This window comes from Notolepis coatsorum (assembly GCF_963971535.1).
Source record: "Notolepis coatsorum genome assembly, chromosome: 13".
NCBI lineage: Eukaryota > Metazoa > Chordata > Actinopteri > Aulopiformes > Paralepididae > Notolepis > Notolepis coatsorum.
The window spans coordinates 51,856,742-51,881,483 of NC_140177.1; the positions used below are offsets into that span (position 1 = coordinate 51,856,742).

At 40.0% G+C, this 24,742-nt stretch overlaps 1 protein-coding gene across 3 annotated transcripts in view; it reads left to right on the forward strand.

Annotated features, from left to right (window-relative positions):
- rb1cc1 (RB1-inducible coiled-coil 1) overlaps nt 1–24,116 on the forward strand; it is a 43,108-nt gene extending 18,992 nt beyond the window's left edge. For 2 of the 3 annotated variants that reach the window (XM_084327284.1, XM_084327286.1), the window contains 8 exons: nt 918–1,026; nt 7,624–7,930; nt 15,143–15,197; nt 20,552–20,599; nt 21,150–21,208; nt 21,421–21,548; nt 22,196–22,266; nt 23,148–24,116. In XM_084327284.1, coding sequence (XP_084183410.1) covers nt 918–1,026; nt 7,624–7,930; nt 15,143–15,197; nt 20,552–20,599; nt 21,150–21,208; nt 21,421–21,548; nt 22,196–22,266; nt 23,148–23,225 — 855 coding nt within the window. In that variant the 3' untranslated portion in view covers nt 23,226–24,116. The remainder of the gene's footprint in view (nt 1–917; nt 1,027–7,623; nt 7,931–15,142; nt 15,198–20,551; nt 20,600–21,149; nt 21,209–21,420; nt 21,549–22,195; nt 22,267–23,147) is intronic. The other variant, XM_084327285.1, reaches the window with a different exon arrangement.
- Nucleotides 24,117–24,742: the final 626 nt, after the last annotated feature.

The following is a 24,742-nucleotide window of genomic DNA, read 5'->3' on the forward strand; positions in this document are numbered from 1 at the left end:
ACTGAATTCTGCCATCTTTTTTATAATGTACATTTCTCCACCATTTTTCATCATATTGCAACACTGTTTTTTGCTAGACGTTCACAGAAAGGTAGAGAAATGAACTGTGTTCTGTTTTATGGCAATAACGTTCAGGTTTGTGGGAGATAATCCCAAAAAATAAGAGAAATAAAAAAGTAAATCCAGAAGTCAGATGATTGACAGGGGCTGGCGTGAACTGGGTAGAGTAGTTTTTCGAAATTCGAAAGTCCTGAGTCTCTTCCTTCAAAAAACCACTTTTGGCTGCTCCACTTCCTCCTGTCAATATGCGCCGGTTTCCGACTCAATGCCCTGAGATTTCTATAATCTTATATTTCACTAATGGTAAACAAACGTAATGCTGAAAATATACACTTTTACTGTATATCTCGGGCATAAAAGGTTATAACCCTGTGAGGCCCAAATTAAAAAGACATTAGCAACTTCAGAGGGTGGGACATATAAACACATTTACTATCAAATAGCATTGTGAGGCTGAACAACAGGACCAATATACATGTACTTAACATTTTTTAAATAAACATTTAGACTTTTTTTTTTTTATGGCTAAAAGTGATTTTGTAATTTTGCAACCGTGGGTCTCACAGGGTACTTTTAACCCTGTGAGGCCCAAATAAAAAAGACATTAGCAACTTCAGAGTCCAGAGAGTGAGACCTATAAACACATGAACGGTGCCGTGACTGGAAAAAAAAGGTTGTGGTGTGGCTCTTTGTGGTACCACAGTAATTTTTGTGGCTCTTAATCTCTGACTGATTGGCCACCCCTGCCCTAGACTAACTCTTCCACACTTTCCTAACCGGGAGAAACTGAAGAAGGAAAGCAGATTATCAATGAGCTCACTTCTCACCTGAGACATTCTTTTTCTCTCGCCCCTTAGACTAACTTCAACACTGTCGTAACTCGGGAGAAACTGAAGAAGGAGCAGATTATCAAGGAGCTCACGGAGAAGCTGTGCAAGGTTACACAGCAGCAGGAGAAGGACAAAGGTACACCGTATATATTGTGTCCTCCATTGAGTGGATGGTGATAAAATAAATGCCTAATGTCACACACCAAATGTCAGTGATGCATTCAGTTGATGCGACCTCTAGGCAAAAGAGCCTCATTTGGTATTGCACTTTGTTTACTTTTTAGTTTTGGTCAGATGTGTGTGGGTTGACGTTTAGCAACTAATTATACTGTGAAGTTCTCCAGACCTCTTGGTAGAGCCTGAGATGTGGCCAGCAGTAGTAACCTAACCCCTATACCCACTGAAATCAGACAAAAACTGTAAACAAAGCACAGTACCATGTTATCTTTTGCCTAGAGGTTGCTATTTGACGACATTACAGATTCTACCGTTTAACCTCTTAAGCCCTAGCCCTATTTTCAAAAAATCTGCCTACAAGGCCCATTTGCATGTTCTTGGTATCTAGGGACATCTATGGATCTCAGGGAATGTATTCCCAGTGTCAGAAATATTGTGTCTGTTACTAGGCTTGCGTAAATTGTAATGAACCAAAAGAGAATACATTTTTTCTTTTAATTTAATCTTTGACAGTGAATAACGCCATGCTAAAATTGACCAGACATGAAAAATTCTAAGCAAATGAATAAAGGGAAGATAATTAAACAGAAGGTTTTGTAGATACAGTAGTGAATTCTGCCATCCGGACACATGCAATTTGAAATATGATTATAGAATATCAGGCCTATAAATTACCTTATTATGGCCAAGTCGCACATCTATTAGTCTAGATGGAAACATAGGTCCACCTGCAGTATCTGGATTTTTTTTCGCCACCTGTTTTTTCTTAATCCTTGAAGTGGCTATTTTAAGATTTTAACAGGTTGAAATAATGTCCCATGGGGTTTATTTTTAACCCTTTATTACACCTATCCTGAACGAAGAAGAAAAAGAAAGAAGAAAACGGCATAACTTTTGAAGTTAACAACATATAGAGAGACAAATTAAAACATTTCCCCCAACAATATTGACCCAAGGAATTCAGTAAAACTGTTATTTTTAAGATTTAAACACATCTTGATTCTATTTCAGGACAAGAAAATGCAAAAAAAGCTAAAAATGTTTAGATCACATCTCTATTTTCCCAATTTACTCAAATTTTGTCCATCAGATGAGATCAATTTGAGGTTAATATTGAAAATACAATGTTAATAAAGATTGTATCATGCTGTTATGCCCTAAATATTGTAGATTTTGTGTAAACAAGGCCAAAAGTGGAAGACTAATGTGAAAAGACTAATTCGTCCTACATAAGACAAATTAACACATTTTCCTATACAATTTGAAATCCAGTGAAATATGTTTTAAGGTTCAAACAAAGTACTATTACAGTACATCTTCTCTGTTGGCACAACATTAAAACCTAAATTACTAATCATCATCAAAGAGATCGTCAAAGTCTATCTCTCCAATCTCCATCCTCATCACACTCGTACTCTCCATCCTCCTCATCCACTTTATGTTTTGCATAATCTGCCTCCTTATTAAGAGCTTCTTGCTCTTCTGACTCCGCTTTCTGGGCCAGTACCTCAACAAGAGAAGGAGGTAGGATGGGTCCAACCATCCAGACAGGCTCTAACACCCCCTCATCCATCATCTTCCAGCCCATATCCTGATCATAGGGTTTGGGCCTCTCAAATATTGGCTGGTCTGCTCTTTTGTAGCAGGCAACTCTGAAGTTGACTCGCTGTACATGTGGGATGAGACAGACCTTGAGAAGAGGCAGGCGTTTAAGGTCTACTTTGGATTTTGCATCCAGGACATTATCAAGACCCACCATTTTCTGCAGCATCTTGGCCCGCACAGCATCAACTGACTTCATCCGACCATCGCCAATTCGCCATACATAATGCAAGTGAAGGACTCCATCTCCTGTTGGAGTTAATCTGTCACCAGCCACAATGCACCAAGCTGACTGAAAGCCTTCTGGAATGTACCCAGCCTCCTCTCAGTCATGTACCAGCCCCCTCTCATAGGCATGTACCAGCCAGGCCCCTCTCAGTCATGTGGTGCATGGGTAAGGCTAAGAGAATTATCAAAGACTCCAGCCACCCAAACAACTGCCTCTTTGAACTGCTGCGGTCAGGAAAGCGATACCGGAGTCTCATGGCAAGCACAGAAAGACTCAGAAGAAGCTTCTATCCCCAGGCCATCAGGTTGCTCAACGAACAATAACACTATGCAACAACCATCAAAAGCACTCACAGCACACACATCCACACGCACACACTCACTTTAAACAAACAACTCACTGCAGCACCCACTCTACACACTTTAGAACACCTAAACACACTTTATATTTATTGACAAAGAATTTGCACTACAACCCATACCTCAGTACACCTTACTGTAAATTGTACCTAAATTGTACCTCATCCCATTTCTGCTTTGCACTATATACCGGTAGTATATTGTAATTAGTATATTGTATATTGTATGGTAACTTAATTACTTCTACTCTGCATTGAACATTGTACATATGTACATACTGAACACTTGTGTCTACGTACGTGACTTCTATTTTATACTTGCTATACTTATTTTATTTTATACTTATCCTTTTGTCTAGCACAGTCTCTGGAGCGTAACAGAGAAACATTTTGTATAAAAGTATTCTGTACTTCTGTATGACAACTAATAAAGAAACTTGAAACTTGTCATGTACCACAGCCCCCTCTCAGTCATGTACCAGCCAGCCCCCTCTGTCATGTACCACCAGCCCCCTCTCAGTCATGTACCACCAGCCCCCTCTCAGTCATGTGTACCAGCCCCCTCTCAGTCATGTACCACAGCCCCTTCTCAGTCATGTGTACCAGCCCCCTCTGTCATGTACCACCAGCCCCCTCTCAGGGGGCTTTCTCACTGCCATTCGGGGTCAAATCAGCTTCGCTCCGTCCTCGCTCCGTCCTTGCGTGCGAACTTCCCCCCTCCCTCTCCCCCCTCTAGTTTGCGTACACACTGCAGTCTTGGTGCGCTCCGGGTTTTGTTCACGGTTTGCGTTTTGAGCGTGTAAGCTTGCCGTAGGCGATGATGTCACGCTCGAACGTCAACACAGGAAGCGTTTAACATACGGTGGTGGAAACTGGATGCTGATATAAAGAAACGAATAACCAATAAATAATAATAACATTGCTTGCGTCAATTATATTGCATGTCATTGATCTACCGGTCGATCACGACCGACTGGTTGGGCACCACTGGTCTATAGAAATAAATGCATTCGAACAAGAAACCAATGTATAGTAGACATAGCAATGGCAAAAAAATTGCCAGGCCTAATGCGAGCCAGGGAAGTATTGTGCTTGTAACGTGGCTTCATGTTTTCATCCACTGCAGCCGTGAGGCTCAACATGCTTGTTTGGTTGAGGTCTGAACTCGCCAAATTGCCCATAAATATAGTTTTTGTGGGTATTGTCCAGTTGTTGCTGTATGTTTTTATCTGCCCAAAATTCAAGCAAGCATGAAAGCATTACAGTAAGCTACCACGCCCCCCGCTCTCCCTCTGGCGCGCACCCGAGACCACCTATTCCAGCGGTCCAGGTTTGGAGCGAATCAGCGTCCCCGGGGACGCGGGGGAGCGTTCTCAGTAGGACGACCACACCCTATTTGGGTGCGATCGGGCTGTGATTCGACCCCGAATGGTTAGTAGGGTTGGGCATCGTTTGTATTTGAATGATTCCGGTTCCGATTCTCTATCGATTCCTGTTCTGAACGATTCTCGCTTCCGATTCTTTGAGGTGCAGGTCACAGCTTATTTTATTCCAATTAATTCCTTACGATGCTGTGTATCAGTGTGACATTACAGATCAGGGAGACGGACACAGGAGAATATTTTATTTTTTTGAAAATTTAAAAAAAATTCCATGCTATTCACATTTTCAGTTGACTTGATACAGTTTAATTTGGTTGCTGTACTGTAACTAGGGTATTAATTAACAAAGTAATTTTATTTTTATTTATTTTTAAGAATCGAAATGCAGATATGTTACTTCCGGTTCCAGAATTAATCTAATTATCCTAATTAGAACCGGTTTTCGGTGCCCAACCCTAATGGTTGGTGAGAAAGCCCCCTCAGTCATGTACCACCAGCCCCCTCTCAGTCATGTACCACAGCCCCCTCTCAGTCATGTACCACAGCCCCCTCTCAGTCATGTACCACAGCCCCCTCTCAGTCATGTACCACAGCCCCCTCGCAGTCATCTACCAGCCCCCTCTCAGTCATGTGTACCAGCCCCCGCTCAGTCATGTAAACAGTTTCCACTTGCTGTTGGTTGCAGCACGACACGCATCTTGTGTGATCGAATAGACAAGCCTCTGAGTCTTCTCACACTTTTCTCCATCAAGCTCAGGTGTCCCTGTCAGCACCAAGTTCAGAAACCTTACAAGATCATCTGCGAGCAGCTCCTCCATCTTCACAGTGTTCAACTCCTCTGCAGTTGGGGGCCATGGCAGCTCCTTTGACTCTTTGAATGCCTTTTTAATGAGAGCATGGAGGGTGAGGGCTGCATCGTGTAGCTGGTCTGCTATTTGACCACGGTACTGGCATGCATCGCAAGCTGATAAATGTGTCTGAACTGGCTGAGTCTCTGGGCCCTGAGTACTGCAGCACTCTGCTGGGATACTATGTATTTTCTGGGGAATACTGTACCAGCGCCTTCAAAGGCAAGGGAAAGGTGAATCCCTTGAAGAAGTTGCAGAAGAACCCTAGGTTCCAGAAGGCTTTCAGTCAGCTTGGTGCATTGTGGCTGGTGACAGATGAACTCCAACAGGAGATGGAGTCCTTCACTTGCATTATGTATGGCAATGGTCGGATGAAGTCAGTTGATGCTGTGCGGGCCAAGATGCTGCAGAAAATGGTGGGTCTTGATAATGTCCTGGATGCAAAATCCAAAGTAGACCTTGAACGCCTGCCTCTTCTCAAGGTCTGTCTCATCCCACATGTACAGCGAGTCAACTTCAGAGTTGCCTGCTACAAAAGAGCAGACCAGCCAATATTTGAGAGGCCCAAACCCTATGATCAGGATATGGGCTGGGAGAAGATGATGGATGAGGAGGTGTTATAGCCTGTCTGGACGGTTGGACCCATCCTCCCTCCTCTTGTTGAGGTACTGGCCCAGAAAGCGGAGTCAGAAGAGCAAGAAGCTCTTAATAAGGAGGCAGATTATGCAAAACATAAAGTGGATGAGGGGGATGGCGAGTACGAGTGTGATGAGGATGGAGATTGGAGAGATAGACTTTGACGATCTCTTTGATGATGATGATTAGTAGTTTAGGTTTTAATGTTGTGCCAACAGAGAAGATGTACTGTAATAGTACTTTGTTTGAACCTTAACAAAACATATTTCACTGGATTTCAAATTGTATAGGAATTGTGTTTTAATGTGAAATGTGTTCATTTGTCTTATGTAGGACGAATTAGTCTTTTCACATTAGTCTTCCACTTTTGGCCTTGTTTACACAAAATCTACAATATTTAGGGCATAACAGCATGATACAATCTTTATTAACATTGTATTTCCAATATTAACCTCAAATGGACTACATTTGAGTAAATTGGGAAAATAGAGATGTGATCTAAAAAAATTCAGCTTTTTTCGCATTTTCTTGTCCTGAAATAGAATGTGAAAATAGATGCGTTTGAATCTTAAAAATAACAAAAAAATAACAATTTTACTGAATTCCTTGGGTCAATGTTGTTTGGGGAAATGTTTTAATTTCTCTATATGTTGTTAACTTCAAAAGTGTTTTTTCTTTTTCTTCTTTTTCAAGATAGGTGTAATAAAGGGTTAAAAATAAACCCCATGGGACATTATTTCAACCTGTTTACCTAATCTTAAAATAGACACTTCAAGGATTAAGAAAAAACAGGTGGCGAAAAGAAATCCAGACACTGCAGGTGGACCTATGTTTCCATCTAGACTACCGGTATATGGATCGGGCCAAATCTCCCCTTTCCAATGGCAGAGTTCAATCTGGATTTAGTATCACCAGGCAGGCGTACAGCAAAAACTGTGAATGAAATCTACTGCAAGTACAGTTACTTTTTTATAATGTACGTTTCTCCGCCATTTGTCATCAGATTGCAACGCCGTTTTTTGCTAGACGTTCACCGAAAGGTAGAGAAACTAACTGCGTTCTAATTTATGGCAATACCGTTCAGGTTTGTTAACGCTGTGAGATATGATCCTGAAAATAAAGAGGAAAGAAATTACTGAAAATGAAGTCGGATGATTGCGTGAGCTGGGAAGTGTAGTTTTTTTTTTTTTTATTATTCGAAAGCCCATCTTTTTCCGACTCGATGCCCTGAGAGTTCTATAACTCATATTTCACTAATAACACTTAAAAGTTAAAACCATTGGTAAACAAACGTAGTGCTGAAAATATACACTTTGACTGCTCAGGCTTAAGAGGTTAATAAGCTGAATATGTGTGCCTTCATGAGTTATTAATTGTATATAGTGTAAATGTAACATTGTGTATGTCGCAAACAATTATTTAGTTTTCTACTTGTCTCCACTTTGTTCAGTTGGTATTCCTGGAGCATTTTGTCTTTAACTCAGAGGTGTTTGTTTTCCAGCTCTGATCGAGACTCTGTCGGAGGACCGGGCCAGCGTCATGCAGGAGAAGAAGCACCTGGAGGAGGAGCTGAACCGTATGCGCAGCACCGCCCTGATCTCCTCGGCCTTCTTCACGTCCAGCACCGTCACCCAGGTCATGGAAGCCGGTGCTGGAGCGTTTGCCGGCGCAGCGGCTCGGACTATGTCCGCTGCCGGGGCTTGTTCCTCTGAGTACCTACCAGACCCGGACAGACTGGCCTCTGTGGCAGCCATCCGAGAGGACGAACTAGTGGATTCGGCGGTGGAGGCCAGCATGGTGACAGTGCAGTAAGTGATCTCTCCTGAAGAGTAATAATTGTCTAATAAGAACGATACCTTTTGAGAGAAATCCCCTTTTGAATATGTGGATTCTCTGACCATTATATTGATATAGTGATTCTCCCTGTCAAAACATGTTGGCTACTGCCAAAAGAAATGTCTTTAGCTAATTTATTCAAGATGTCTTTAAGATAAATACTGCAGGATTTCAGCATCCAGTCTGTTATCTGTACACTTCCCTACTGTCGCCTACAGCCAGAAGCCGAGAGGAGAGTGTGTCCTTCTCCCTGATCTGTAATGTCACACTGATACACAGCATCGTAAGGAATTAATTGGAATAAAATAAAAATGTGACTTTGGCTTGACAGCCCCCAAAAAGATTTAGTGGATGTCTGTAACTTTTCTGATGCATTCTGCTGTATTACGCTCATTTGGTTGTAAAATCTCTAACATTCTATTAGCCCCAAAATTTGTTCACCATTCATTTTCGGTGTTGCTACTTGGGGCAAGAGGGTTGGTCATGTTCACCAGTAAGCTATAATAATGGCAGGTTTATTATTATTATCAAGTTGTGTGATGCCCTTTAAGCAATACGTTGAGGTAGAGAGACGTTTTTGGAAGTAATTATTTCAGAAAAATAATGAGTTGGACCTAAATTTTGACATCCTCTAATGTTCAACATCTGTCAACATACTGTAGTAGCCATAACGGATAACCCAAGCAAGGAAAAGGTCCAGCCCAGCCGGAGGGGCCTCCTATATGGATCCTCATTATTATGATGATTTTAAAGCAGTTGCCAGAAAATTACAGAATTAAGCATGAATCACCCTCGAGGAGGATTTCAAAAGTTCAGGCATCGGATAGCCCAATAAGGAAGCACAGAGGACAAGACCAGGCATCGGATAGCCCAACAAGGAAACACAGAGAGGACAAGACCAGGCATCAGATAACGTCACAGTGACCAAATGCGTCCACATTTTTATAGGATTTTATCACATTTTCATAACGATAGCGAATATAATTTACCCTGCGCCGTTTTCATTGAGGTTTCTTACAAATTAACAATGTTTTATTTGTCCTTTTATATGCGGATAACATTAAAATCTTAAATTGTACCATTATGTTCCCCTTTAGACAACAAACAATGCTAATGATGCACTTTTGTTAAGATAATTAGGTGACCATTCTCGGTCACTATATTCAGGTCGCATTAATAGTTTAATGCTCCTCAGATCACGTTTTCCTAATCCGGTGCTGACCTGTGAACTAGGTGCTAAAGGTCTTGGGATTTGTAGTCATTTTGTAGTCATAACATTTTCACCTTTTAAACCAATGCTGCCATCTACTGACAACAGAAAGTGTTGTGTATAACGTTAAGTTGATAGGCTACCCGCACTTGTAAACACCGTCGCCCAAAACACATTCTAGAGATTCCCACTTTTTACTGGTAAGTAAGTAAGTAAGTAAGTAAGTAAGTAAGTATTTATAAAGCACCTTTCATACATGTCATGTAGCCCAAAGTGCTGTACACAATTATAGGCATATATAACGATAAAAGCAACAAAGTCACAGTGATCAGTTAAGATCAATGTTTAAAAAATAATAATAATAATAATAATAGTAACGTAAAAATGAAAATAACGTAAAAACATTCATTTGCTTACCAGTTTGGGAGAACAGGTCCGCACAAACATTTCCGCTCAGTAGCAACCGGAAGTGCACTAAACCAATGCACTTGTATGGTAGGTAGCAATGTTTAGCTCTTATAACGCTAGTGTAGTTACGTTTTTATCAGTGGTCATAGTTGGGTCCATAGTGCTTTACCAAGTCCCATGGATCCATCAGTGGCCGTGTATTGTGTGCGTATGTACCCGTTCCCTCATGTGGTCAGTGGCCAGAGTTTGGGTCCATAGTGCTTTACCAAGTCCCATGGACCCATCAGTGGCCGCGTCTTGTGTGCGTATGTACCCGTTCCTTCATCTAAAAAGTTGGGTCCACAAGGCTTATCCTAGCCTCATGGATCCATCAGGTTTTTCCAAGCCATAACTATTTGTAAGCTAGACTGTATAGGTACGTTTTTAATTTTCCTTTAAAAATGTGTATAGAGCTGGCGTTTCTGATGTGTGTTGGTAGTGTGTTCCATAGTTTTGGGGCATAGTTGGCAAATGCCATACTTCCTATCCTTTTTTGGTTTCTGGGCGTGTCTAGTAAACCTGTAGTGGATGACCGTAGCGTTCTTGAGGGCAGATAACTAACTAGGGAATTTGCTATGTATTTTGGGCCTTGCTCATTAAGAGCTTTATATGTTGGTACATACGTTCATATCTAATAGTCTTTAGATGACTAAATATAGATGAATACTCATGAAATTTGATATATATATTCTAAAATAAGTATAATTTAACTTCACCTACCTGTCGACATGAAATTCCCAAACGCTGACAGTAAAAAAAGCCTGCATGTCGCGCAAAATGGGGCGTGACCGAATTTGGTTTTGGTTATTCCCAGACAAAGAGAGTGACCGAGGTTGGTCTACGTTCCGTTAGTCCAACAAGGAAGCACAGAGAGGACAAGACCAGGCATCAGATAGCCCAATGAGGAAGCACAGAGAGGACAAGACCAGGCATCAGATAGCCCAATGAGGAAGCACAGAGAGGACAAGACCAGGCATCAGATAGCCCAATGAGGAAGCACAGAGAGGACAAGACCAGGCATCAGATAGCCCAATGAGGAAGCACAGAGAGGACAAGACCAGGCATCAGATAGCCCAATGAGGAAGCACAGAGAGGACAAGACCAGGCATCAGATAGCCCAACAAGGAAGCACAGAGGACTAGACCAGGCATCAGATACTCCAATGAGGAAGCACAGAGAGGACAAGACCAGGCATCAGATAACCCAACAAGGAAGCACAGAGGACAAGACCAGGCATCAGATAGCCCAATGAGGAAGCACAGAGAGGACAAGACCAGGCATCAGATAGCCCAATGAGGAAGCACAGAGAGGACAAGACCAGGCATCAGATAGCCCAACAAGGAAGCACAGAGGACAAGACCAGGCATCAGATACTCCAATGAGGAAGCACAGAGAGGACAAGACCAGGCATCAGATAGCCCAACAAGGAAGCACAGAGGACAAGACCAGGCATCAGATAGCCCAATGAGGAAGCACAGAGAGGACAAGACCAGGCAAAAAGTCTTAAATTTGTTTATCAACTATTAAGGCCTTAATATGTCTTAAATCCGACTTTCGGAGGTCTTAAAAAATGCCATAGACAGGAAAGATAAATTGCAATGTCATCTTATGTTTCATTGTGAAATCTGGGGGAAAACGGTTAACGGGAGATGAAGTCAGACTTTTTTTTTCTTTCACGCAATGGAGCAGAACCAATAAAGATGGTCCTTAATGTTTGTCGGGAACTATTTCAGAGCACCGGAGTATAGGTAACACGTTATCAAGCCGTAGCGATAACGCTGACGTTTAGTTTAATTAATTTGTATTTATTTGCACTCGTTAACACTTTGATCGCCATGGTTAAATTCATAATTTACCATCCCTAGCCAGCTCTATTTGTCTATGGAGAAGTTCCCCTTCTTTGCAGGGCTATAACTTTTTAAATTCTATTGCTAAATTGACATTATTATGGCCCATTCAATGTCCTATATCTATTGTTCAGGGTGTAGCAACGTTATACTTTTTCATTCACATAATTATTCATACTAAAATATGGTCTAAAGTATAAGTATGTTTTTATCGTTTTCTGCAGCTTTCTCCAGAACTTGATTTATAGCCCCAAATGCATTATATTGATGATCAAATACAGTTTGGTAGCGATCGGTGCCAGATAAAAAATTTCAACTGGAGGTACTTCTAGAAGTTACTACGTATCATCTGATGTTGACCGGATGGGCGGGGGGTCGTTTATAATTCTGTGGGCAACGTTATATCATTCATCTAGTGTGGGTCATATGGTCATCAGAGCAGTTAGTAAAGAACACGTTGGAAAATAACGCTGGATCTTACCGTATCTTCCTTGCGCCGTTGGACGATCAGCTTGGAGTAGACAATTTTTTTCGATTATGGGATGTTGATCTAGATGAACCATTTCCAGGTTGTATAATACTATATACGTCCAAATAACGTTATTTATTGAGTTAGGGCGAGCGATTGATTATCCAGTGTGTCGAGATGGAGTCCGGCTAACGATCGCGAGTGCCCGGACGAAATATGGATGAGCACTTCCTGTTTGGTGCGTCACTCCCTGTTGGCCGATCTGCCGATCGGCCACCAGATGGCGCTCTTGAACCGTTAGACAGTTGAGTGGAGCTCAGCAGTATATATCAGGTCCCCGGAGGAGAAATATGATTTCGATCACAGATTTTTTAAATATTGATATCAAAGACGTGTTACGGCGTCTTCGGCAGAATGAGCATGGCGGGGAAAGACGAGTTCCAGCGTTTTCGGCGATTAAAGTGTTAATTTAATATCATGGGAAAGTGCACATTTAATGAGAACTGACTCAACAACCCTCTGGTCCCAGTGAAAGATATTTACGAGGCCCGCTGCAAACTGCAAAAAGGATTTTACGATGGGAGTAAAAGCAGTCGAGTCACACATGCAGAGCGCTAAGCATGTTACCTACATCTCAGGTAGGACTATAACATCTGCACCAACAGAAGTCCGGATAACGTTCGGCTCCACGCCAACGCTTGAAGCTGAGGTACTGTGGTTTCTCAACAGTCTCAAAGCACCAGTCCTACACTGGCAATGAGGGACTAGGAGAGGTATTCCGTGCTATGTTCCCTGACTCGGAAATCGCTAAGACATTAACATGCGGCAAAGACCAAACATTCCTACATAGCCAGGTTTGGATTGGCCTCTTACATCCAAAATAATCTATTCACGGATGTAAACAAGGACACATTTGTGTTGATGTTTGATGAGAGCTTCACCCCACCGTATGTATTTTTTTTCCTACCACCCACCCACCCCCTCCTAATGTACAGTCTTCCCCATCATATGTATATGTATATATATATATGTTAGGATCTATGGGTAACAGTACTGTATATTTGCATATAATATATGTCACAAATGTAACAGTACTATATACCTGTATGTATGTCATGTATGTCCCTATGCCATACATTCATGATGTCATGTATGTTGTGTATGTCATACATGTTAAGATTAATTGAAAATGGAGGACCCTGATGTAAACAAGACAAACGTCTTTCTCTGGTCTGCATCCCCTTAACAATTGTGTGTATTGAGCCGTACTGTATTGTACCCATTCTGCAATCTGTTAAATAAAGTATTCATTCATTCATTCATTCAACCAAACTACAAAAACAAAACAACAATGAATGAATGAACACTTTCTTTAACAGATTGCAGAATGGGTACAATACAGTACGGCTCAATACACACAATTGTTAAGGGGATGCAGACCAGAGAAAGACGTTTGTCTTGTTTACATCAGGGTCCCCCATTTTCAATTCATAGTGACATTTATGACATACACAACATACATGACATCATGACATTTATGGCATAGGGACATACATGACATGCATACAGGTATATAGTACTGTTACATTTGTGACATATATGATATGCAAATAATATACAGTACTGTTACCCAGAGATCCTAACAGAAAATATTATATACATATGATGGGGATGAGACTGTACATTAGGAGGAGGGGGGGGGGGGTTGGACATTTACGGTGGCCAGTTTCGAATTGCAGCCTCCCGTAGGTGCTCTTTAAGAGCGGTTTTGAATGTGGGCAGGGGTAAAGTGGGTTTTAGGAGTGAGGTTAAGCAGCAGTCTGACCTGTTTGTTTTGTGATGTTTGTAATCTTGTTTTTAGTGTTTTTGAGGTGCTTTGGTACCATGAGGTGCAGGCATAGTCGTAGTACCCTTGAATGAGTACTGAGAGTACCCATGATTTTTGCCATTTTGTTATTGTGAAATTGGTATTAAATTTAATTCTGAGTGGCATTAAAAAGTCTTAAAAGGCCTTAAATCTGACTGGGCTAAACCTGCAGATACCCTGAAGACATCACACATCTCATTTAGTAGAGCCTCAGGTGAATGTACGTGCGTCAGTACTACAGACTGGAAATGGCAGTGCTGTGCAGTATCGTTCTTACTACGTCAAAATAGGGCTGGGCGATATAACGATAACGATAAATATCGCGATATATTTTAATAATCTATATCGAATATTGGGGGGAAAAATCGAAAATCGTTTTTTTTTTTTTTTACCTGCAACAGGGCAGTTTTAAAACCAGAGACAGTGGACAGACTTGTCTTTCTTGCCTGCAACTTAAAGTAATGGCTTTGCTTGTCCAAATGACAATACTGACTAAATTGAGATTTATTTTTCTCTTGTCCATTTATTTTGTTTGCTTTCTAATTTAAAATACAGTTTGAAACGGTCTGTACACAGTAGGCTATGTGTGCTAGCAGAACTAGACTCCAGTCACGAGTCACGGTGCACATGTGCGGTGGTTTGTCCACCAAAAAAGCGCCAAAAGATCGAAAATAAACTAGCAGAGCCAGAACTGTTCAACTCCCCCTGGAGCCACAGCCAGCAGAGAAGCCGGTTTACTTTCGCTTTTAAACCAGCTGCAGCCTGAGAACTGGAGTGTGAGGGGATGTAACACTAAAGATGGCGGCAATGACAAAGAAATGACTGCAAAATAAACATACATCTGTTGTTTAAAAAAAAAAAAAAAAAAAAAAAAAATTATACTTATAACAATTCGATATTTATCGATATCGAGAAATATGATAACATTATCATATCGTTATCGTGATATGATTTTTTTCCATATCGCCCAGCCCTACGTCAAAATGACTATCAATCCTTGGGGCGATAAAAAACGAGAATACATACTTGGCTCTGTTGGGCCAAGGGTTGATGACGTCATTTTGAATCCAGACAATAGAAAGCATAAATATCCATACAATGTTGCTATAACACTGACCACTTGTGCATTAACCTGACGCCCTGCTCAAATCCCATGCATGCTGCTTTGCAGGGTTTGCCTTCCTTCTACGTTCGAAGGTTAGCTAGCATTTCACAAGAAGTTAGAAAATAAGCTATCACCGCCTCGTAGTTTCAACGACATGTATTGACTTTCTGCCTAATTGATTCCAGTAATGGCCACTCTATCTCTATCTCTCTATAATTTATAATTTTTTTCTTTCCCAGTGATAATGTCCTAATGATGTCGGAGGAGAAACAGCGGATTCTCTTACTAGAGAGGGTAAGTGTACTCAACTATTCCATAGCAGTGGTTCTCAACCTTTTTCATGTTAACCCCTTGAGCCCCAAGACCTCTTTGGGGTGGTTCAAAGGTCAAGGTCAGCAGTAGGTGCCACATACAAGTGCCATATGCTATTGGAAAGCAGGGACCCTAACGAATCATTTGAGATGCAGCTCAACATTGAATGTCAATATTTTATTTCTATTAATATGCAATAAACGTGTTTTGACTCTCACCTATTCAAATTATAAAAGTTCTGAGGGATAGTATGTCTATGCCTAATGATAGCCATCGTCGACTCATGCTCAATTATGTCTCATAAGTTGTTGCAGCAATTTCTGGATTGATAACATTTGTTAAACAGATTTGGTGCTAAATATAAAAACGTTGACTACTTGCAAATTGATAAACATGGTCAACAATCCCACCGAAATACCACATTAAGACACCAAGACCTCGAGGAACACCATGGAAATATTCATGTTTGTTATTTGATATCAAACCATTTGCAAGAATTGCATATTTCGGCAATTGGATGGCGAGCATTTCTATTCTGAAAATGGCTCAGAACCCCTCCCCCTTGTCAATGTACCGAGGCAAGCCGTGCATCCTCTGAATGCCCTATGTCGTTTGTGGTTGTTTTTATACAGTGAGGTCATGTTTCTAAAAATGGTCTCACTACATTGAAATGGCTACAAGAGTCCACAAGAGTGACTGTTTAAGGACCCCTGTATGCAGAAATAGGCAAATTCACCATTTTTTAAATGGGTCAAAAATAACACATTTGTACTGCATGCAAAAAGCTGCACGGTCTTGGCCCAACACTACATGGGATTAGCATGTATTGGGCATGTCTGTAAAGGGGAGACTCCTGGGAGACTCCAAAGCCATTTCCTTCAGATATATTGAGGTGAGAAGTCAAGGATCCCCTTTGAAAATGGCCTGTTTCATATGATATCCTGGAACCCTGATCTGAGAAAATCTTTATTGTTCGATATGATTCAGTCCAGAATCCCATAGCTTTCTATACTGTAGTTGAGAAAATAGCAGTGGAGAATGTGAAGCCTATAGTCACAATAGTCATTCTTATACATTCTCTCATTGGGTTAACTTGGTCGTAGTCAATGAAGTAATGATATTAAACTTTCCCCCCCGGAACACCTTCAAGGACACCTGGGGGACCCTGGACCCCACATTGACAGAAATGCACTACTACTGGTATTGGATATCAGGCAGATAACACTACTACTGGTATTGGATATCAGGCAGATAACACTACTACTGGTATTGGATATCAGGCAGATAACACTACTACTGGTATTGGATATCAGGCAGATAACACTACTACTGGTATTGGATATCAGGCAGATAACACTACTACTGGTATAGGATATCAGGCTGATAACACTACTACTGGTATTGGATATCAGGCAGATAACACTACTACTGGTATTGGATATCAGGCAGATAACACTACTACTGGTATTGGATATCAGGCAGATAACACTACTTGTATTGGATATCATGCAGATAACACTACTTGTATTGGATATCAGGCAGATAACACTACTTGTATTGGATATCAGGCAGATAACACTACTTGTATTGGATATCAGGCAGATAACACTACTTGTATTGGATATCAGGCAGATAACACTACTTGTATTGGATATCAGGCAGATAACACTACTACTGGTATTGGATATCAGGATGATAACACTTAAACACTACTACTGGTATTGGATATCAGGCTGATAACACTACTACTGGTATTGGATATCAGGCTGATAACACTACATCAGAGAACATAATGTAGATTTCCATAGCTATGCGGATGATACACAACTGTACATATCTGCTGAACCAAATGATACAGCGATCAGCTCCATTACAGACTGCTTACTGGCAATAAATAAATGGATGAGTAAGAACTTCCTGAAACTAAATGAGAACAAAACTGAAATTCTAATTATCTGCCCCAAAACTAAAAAAGAAATGTTAATAAAGAACCTAGGAGGACTAACCCCTTGGATCAAATCTGAGGTCACTAGTCTCGGGGTTATCATAGATTCAGAACTGAACTTCAATTCTCATATTAGCAAAGTAACGAAAACATCGTTCTTCCATCTCAGAAATATAGCAAAAGTACGACCATTCATTAATCAGAACGATGCTGAGAAGCTAATTCATGCATTCATATCTAGTCCGTTCTATTTTATAATTTTTAGACTATTTTTAAACTTAATCATTTTAAACTACTTTATTATTTGTATTACTGAATAGAGAGCCTATTAGGATGCTAGATCCTAATCTGAAACACTGTGATTTACCATACCCTGCCTATCAAATTCATGGGTCGGTTATTGCACTTTTTACTTCTTACTGAAACACTGTGATTATTTGTATTACTGAATAGAGAGCCTATTAGGATGCTAGATCCTAATGTGAAACACTGTGATTTACCATACCTTGCTATGCTCGCTCATGCCTGTATTTTTTATGTCTGTTCTATTTGATAATTTTTAGACTATTTTTAAACTGAATCATTTTAAACTATTTTTATTATTTGTGTTACTGAAAACTGTAAGCGGAGAGCCTATTGGGATGCTAGATCCTAATGTGAAACACTGTGATTTGCCATACCTTGCTACCTGTCTATCTTTTTATGCCCGCTTATGCCTATTTTTTACTGTTGTGAAGCACTTTGAACTGCAACCTCTGTATGAAAAGTGCTATACAAATAAAGTTATTATTACTACTGGTATTGGATATCAGGCTGATAACACTACTACTGGTATTGGATATCAGGCTGATAACACTACTACTGGTATTGGATATCAGGCTGATAACACTACTACTGGTATTGGATATCAGGCTGATAACACTACTACTCAAATTCAAGTTTCTTTATTATTTGTCATACAGAAATACAGAATACTTTGCATGAAATGTTTCTTTCTGTTTTGCTCCTGAGAGTGTGCTAGATTATAATAAGATGGTATAAATAAGTATAATAAGTAAAAAATAGAAAGTCAAGAAGTCAAGTACCAAACACAAGTGTAAACAACTATTGTTCAGTATACCTCTATATACAGTATGTACATCTGGTACACAAATGGTGAGGTATAGCTTAGCTTGTGGTGCCACCGTTGTGGTGGTGAGGTGCAATAAGGAATGAGAGATGTGCAATTCCCTTACCAATAATATTGGTAAGGGATATCAGGCAGATAACACTACTACTGGTATTGGATATCAGGCTGATAACACTACTACTGGTATTGGATATCAGGCTGATAACACTACTACTGGTATTGGATATCAGGCTGATAACACTACTACTGGTATTGGATATCAGGCTGATAACACTACTACTGGTATTGGATATCAGGCTGATAACACTACTACTGGTATTGGATATCAGGCTGATAACACTACTACTGGTATTGGATATCAGGCTGATAACACTACTACTGGTATTGGATATCAGGCTGATAACACTACTACTGGTATTGGATATCAGGCTGATAACACTACTACTGGTATTGGATATCAGGCTGATGTCATTAATACTGAAACTGGTTTTAGATATCAGGCAATACTGAAACCTGATACAAAGAGCCATGTTAGAAGCCACAGCAAAGCCACGTTGCAGGGGCACAGCTAGCATAATTCTTACAGCTAGCTGTGCCCCTTGGTTTCAATGAGGAATGCTAATAAAGCTAACATTTCTGGGAAACTGAAGGACAAACTTTGATACAAGTGTCAAGTGAAGAAAAAATAATCAACTGAAATTATAAATGTGGAAGTAGACACTTTAAGTTTAAAGTGTCTAATTGAGAAATGGATTACCGGTATATCTTAAAAAAAGAAAAAAAATTAAAGGCCCAATGCAAGGAAGGTTGAGGAAATGTCAGGCCTTTTTTAAAGTTTAATGATCATAATGGGTATTGGTGCATTGAGGCAGATACCAATATCCAATTGTCCTGTATCCAATTATCCTAATGTTATTGATGAATGTGAAAAAGAGGGTAACCTTTGTAGGTGTGCCCGTCAACTGTATCAGGAGTAGTGTGGTTAAACTACTCCCTGTTACAAATAAATGATGCAAATTAACTGAAATGTATGTTATTGTTTATTATTCTGTTAGTGTTATTATGATTGTCTTGTATTAACACTTTCCGTGCCGGAGCTCGGTGCCCCAGAACCTCCTTGAATGCCGTGACCCACTTCAATGTTAGCGTTAAAAACGCCTAATCTATGTTTTAAATTATGGCTATGTGTCTAATCTGCCCGTCGCTTATCAATGACTCGTTTGCAGTCAACATTGTCGAAACGCATTGTTTTTTTATCTGTTCATTTTCGTTTTATAGCATTTTGAAAAACCCTCGTTTTCAAGGAAAATATAAAGATTCCGTGATAAAAGACATTTACTGGAATATTCTAGAATACACAAACTAATTTTTCGGCCTATTTTTTTATCGTTTTCAAATAAACGCTAGATTATCGATAGTATATGTGTACGTATGCACGCTATAGACGCGAGCTGAAAAATCAATTCTCTTATTTCCTCATCAGCGATCACAGCCAAACAGCCACATCACACATAGGGGACACGCTGTTATCTCAGCGAATACAGCTCTGATTACCCCAAGACTGGTAACATAGACTCCTTACCTTAGATCAGATGTTCTCCAAAAAGATTATTCCAATTCCTGATCGCCATTCCAAATATCGATCACGCTTATTGATTGATTATTGGCTGCTGTAAATATATATTCCAGGCTGATTTCCGTCCCGCGATCAGATCCCTCTTGAGCAGACGTCTCGCCAGCACAAGGAGCCAGTTGGCTCCACCTCTACAGATCTACAGATCCCAGGTCAGTCTAAGCGACTGACCTGCAGTTACACAGGGATAGACGATAGGGGGCGCTTTTTTCCAATCTGAGCTCCTGAACCGGGAGACTCTGTTGATGAAATATGAATTCAGATCGCTAATAAAAAAATGAAACGATAATAATCGTCGTCGGCACTCAGTGGCGGGGGGCTAATAAAACGAGATATGACGTCCGTGGCACTCAATGTGTTAAGCAGCACACTCCTAGTAAAAAGTAACACAAAAATGTTATTCTATAATCGGCTGTAAAAATGCAGGCTGTTTCTGCTCTTTAATGTCCAAATCTACCAATATTGATTGTCTACTCGACAGTCATTGCCCATCCACTACAAACCTACATAATACTTTATACTGATCAATATTCCAATCTGGTAAAAAAATAAATAAAATGAAGGTATGGAAAAAGTATAAACACTGCTATGCCTTTTTTTTAATATTAGGAAATGTTTTTATTTTGCAGACTTTACATATGAAGGAAGAAGAAAACAAACGCCTCAGTCAAAGACTGGTAGGTGTCGATAACGTCTTGGTTGGGTAGTGTGATTGACTGTTTATTCACCCAGTGAGCTCTGTGATTCTAGCTCCACTAGGTGGCAGTGTCGCCAAAGAGCAAAATGCTTGCCCAGGAGGCCAAAGAGCTCACTGTATATAAATGGATTAACCAGAGAGAATATCACTAGAGTGCGCTCAGTGTGCTTAATGATGCATTCTAGTTAAGTAGCACAAAGTATATAAGTATGTGCTAACAAAAGTGTTACAGGATATATATAATTCTTTTTTTGGATCTGCCTTTAAAGTTCAATAGGTCCTTACACTGCATGGTTTTATACAGACGGATTCAAATGAAATAACTTAAACTAGTTATATGCTAATAGTAGAAATAAAGCTTACAAACAAATAAAAAGCATAGAATCATAGCCAGGAGGAATAAAACCATGTAAATATAGCCAGTAGGGAACTGATCAGAGGAATCTGCATAGTCCTGTCATGGAAGGCCTCTGTAACTCTGCATTGACAATCCCTACTTGTAACATCTTTCCACCTGCTTTCCTTTGCAGATGTCTCAAAGCATGTCCTCTGTGTCGTCACGGCATTCAGAGAAAATCGCCATCAGAGAGTGAGTATAGAAACACCGCTACATGACTGCTTCGCTGTTGTCCCTTTTTGCAGTGACACAGACTGTGTCTTTCCACCGTGACACTGTGACCATCGTCATTCTGCTGATTTAACTCTCTTTCATGTGTTTTCTCTTTACGTTGGCCTTTGTGCCGACAGGCCGGTGTCATTATCCTTGTTTGTTTCATTGTTTTATTCCTCCTCATGTCACAGTTTCCAGGTGGGCGATTTGGTTCTCATCATCCTAGATGAAAGGCATGACAACTATGTGCTGTTCACTGTCGGTCCCACCCTCTACTTCCTCCACTCCGAGTCGCTTACTGCACTGGAACTCAAGACAGGTCAGTCTCACAAAGACCTCCTGGGGTCATCTTGACTAGGATTCTTGTTGTAATACTCTTGTGTAATATATATATATATTAGTAATCCGTTTCAAACATAGTTTACATTTTGAGTACACAATATGGCTGAACAATATAAGTGTTATTGATATTGCAACATACGAAATGCAGTTATATGATTATTTATTTATATGATATTTCTCCAAAACATATCTAAACATGTACACGAATGAGTTTCACTGACCAGTGTAGCAGCAGTGCAGAGCTATTCCATTCCTTTAGAATTCCATAGATTCCATTCCTCCCTTTCACTGCGAGGCTGCCTCTTCTAACCAATCAGAGAAGCTCAAGGGGAATTCCGTTGGAATAACCACGAAGTTTAGCGTGCCCCCCCCCCCCCCCCCCCCCAGTCGGTTAGTTTACATGGTCATCATTGCCGGAATGAGGACCGCATAGATTCAACCACTAGAAGTGCTTATTCCAACAGAATTCCCTCATTGAGCTTATCTGATTGGTTAGAAGGGGGAGACTAAAAGTTGAGCATACACACACACACACACACGCATACAAGACCATTAGTCTTTTCCATTCAGTGTTGGATGAATGATTTCATATTGTATTTATTTATTTATTTATTTTTGGTTTAGCTTCAGGGACATCCAGACGGCCATGGGTGCTTGGGAAAGTGATGGAGAAGGAATATTGCCAGGCAAAAAAGGTATTACACAGAATTCACACCTCAAAAGGTGTCCAGCTCATTTCTTCTCAGTGTATTCACTCATAGATATAGTTGATATCAATACTGGATAAGGTATAATAATAATAACTGATTTCCGGATTGTTATTACTTTATTATTATTAATTGTTTAGTCCCATTACACAGATGGGGATTAAGCTGAGTCTAGTACTTAGATCAAGATGATCCTTCAGTGTGACTGTGCAGTGCCGTCTGTAAGGCTCAGGACAGTACTCCGTAGTCTGTCTGTCTACTCCAGCACAGTGGATTTGAAATGGAGCAAGGTCTGTGAAGTTGAAGTGCACACTTTCAGTTTTAATTTGAGGCTGTTTGCATCCGTATCGGGGAATTGGGTAGGAATTGCAGCCCAGTTAAAAATTTTAGGAGATGAAAAGTAATTGTATATACCGGTACTGTTAACATAAGCTTAAAGTCGTTGTACATTGGATTCTCCATCTGAATGCTCCATGACGGTATGGGATATGTAGTTGACTTCTGAGTGTTGTGTTGTTCAGTCCCTGAAGGTTCAAAGAAAATATAAATCGTCACCCTCCTGTCACTATTAGTGAAAGTACAGATTTACTTTTTCCTGTCCGTTTTTACTATGGAGGTCAATGGAGAAATCGCCCTCAAATTAAAGCTGAAAGTCTAGTACAGAGTTCAAACCAACCAAAATAAGTTTAATTGTCCTAAGACTTGGTCTATATTTGAAAAAGAACATTGTCCAGGGCTACTACTACTTAATCTATACCCATGACCTGACCCTTAGATTGTCGTTTTGTTTGAGCATTTGCAAACTACCTGAAACGCCTTATCCCATGTTCTGTTTAACAAAGTTCTTCCTCTCTCTTTGTCTTTCCTAGGCTCAAAACAGGTTCAAAGTTCCATTGGGGACTAAGTTCTACAGAGTGAAAGCTGTTCCGTGGAACAGGAAAGTATAATAGCCAAGTTATGAGCTAAAATGTATATTTATATTGCTTAAAAGGTTTTGAACAGAATCTTCACACCATAATTCATAACTTGAAAGACCTTAACTTGAAAATCGAAAGAGCGAAGATCATGCTATTTTGTCTTTCAGTTCAAGATCTCACTTGTTCCCACTTTCTTTTTATTCCCCCCCCCCCCCCCCCCCATTATTTTTCATTCTTTCTTTGTTTCTCTGTTTCTTTTTTAACACCCAGATTTGTTATTGTGGACCAAATGCTATTACCTTATTAGGGCAAAGCCCTATACACTGGCATGAAGCCATTGTACCTGTGTGTAAATTGAACAAAAGTATTTGGATGTTAAATATTAGTTCTCATTATCAGCATTTGTCCTTTTGTGGAAAATACTGTTATCATTATCAACATAATTCAAAATGAAAATATACATTTATTCTAAATGTTTATGGAGGAATGTTCATGGCATGCATATTGATATATTTTCTTTGATTTTACTTATCCAGGTAAATGTTGTAGTTGGCAATGTAGTTAATGCTGTTTGTTTCTCACAAAGCAGTATGTCCCTCTGTTAATACTGACATGTACATTATGGCTGACTGATGGAAACAGTCATTGCAATCCTTGAAATGCACTTTCAAAAAAACAATGCTTTTGTTTATTAGAAAGGGGAAGTAATTGAGCTGTCAAAAAGAAGGTTTCAAAAAAGAAAAAAAAGATAACAGCACAAAACTTCTCACGATCATAGAATATTGACATGTAGAAAGGAATCCTTTTGTTTGTGACTGTTTCATTATTGGACGACATTGTACATTACCCATTAAATCACACATGTAACAATAAAATGACTGTATTGTAAAAGATATTAGAGTTTTGAAACAATAAAGGATTGATCCCAAAAAAAAGAGCGTATATTGTCTCAACTTGATGATAAAGAGCACTCCAGAGATCTGTAGTCATTCCAGTATAACCTCCACAAACGTCATCTGAGGATTGGAAGCTCTGAAATGTAAATGATGCCACAGGGTTCTCATCCCTTGAATGCTCTGGTAAAAAGAGAACAACTTCTTATAGCTCTAGGACAAAAAGATACATCTCGTTCATTAAACAATGACCACCTGCCAATTTTGAATTTTTTTGGAAATTAAGAATTCCTTATTTTAAAATAGGAAGTCAAATTCATTGTAGTGTAGTCCTGGGGTGCAATGGAAAATAGTTTGCAATGAATAATTAGTCCTTGTACAGTGAATTGTTTTATACTTTTAAATATTTTCTGAGATTCATAAAATTGGCATGGAATAGCACATAATTAGAAAACGTAATGTTCATTGATTTCAGTTTATCTTTATTTATTTTATTTTGCTTTTTGTGGACGCATTAGTTAATGTTGGCACACCATTGCAGGAAACAGACTTCAAAAAGGCTTCAAATCAGGGCCCAAGAACGGTACGGCCCTCATGGAGAAGGAAGCGCACCAACATCACTTTCCCAGTTCACAGCGGGGAGCATAGCAGCCT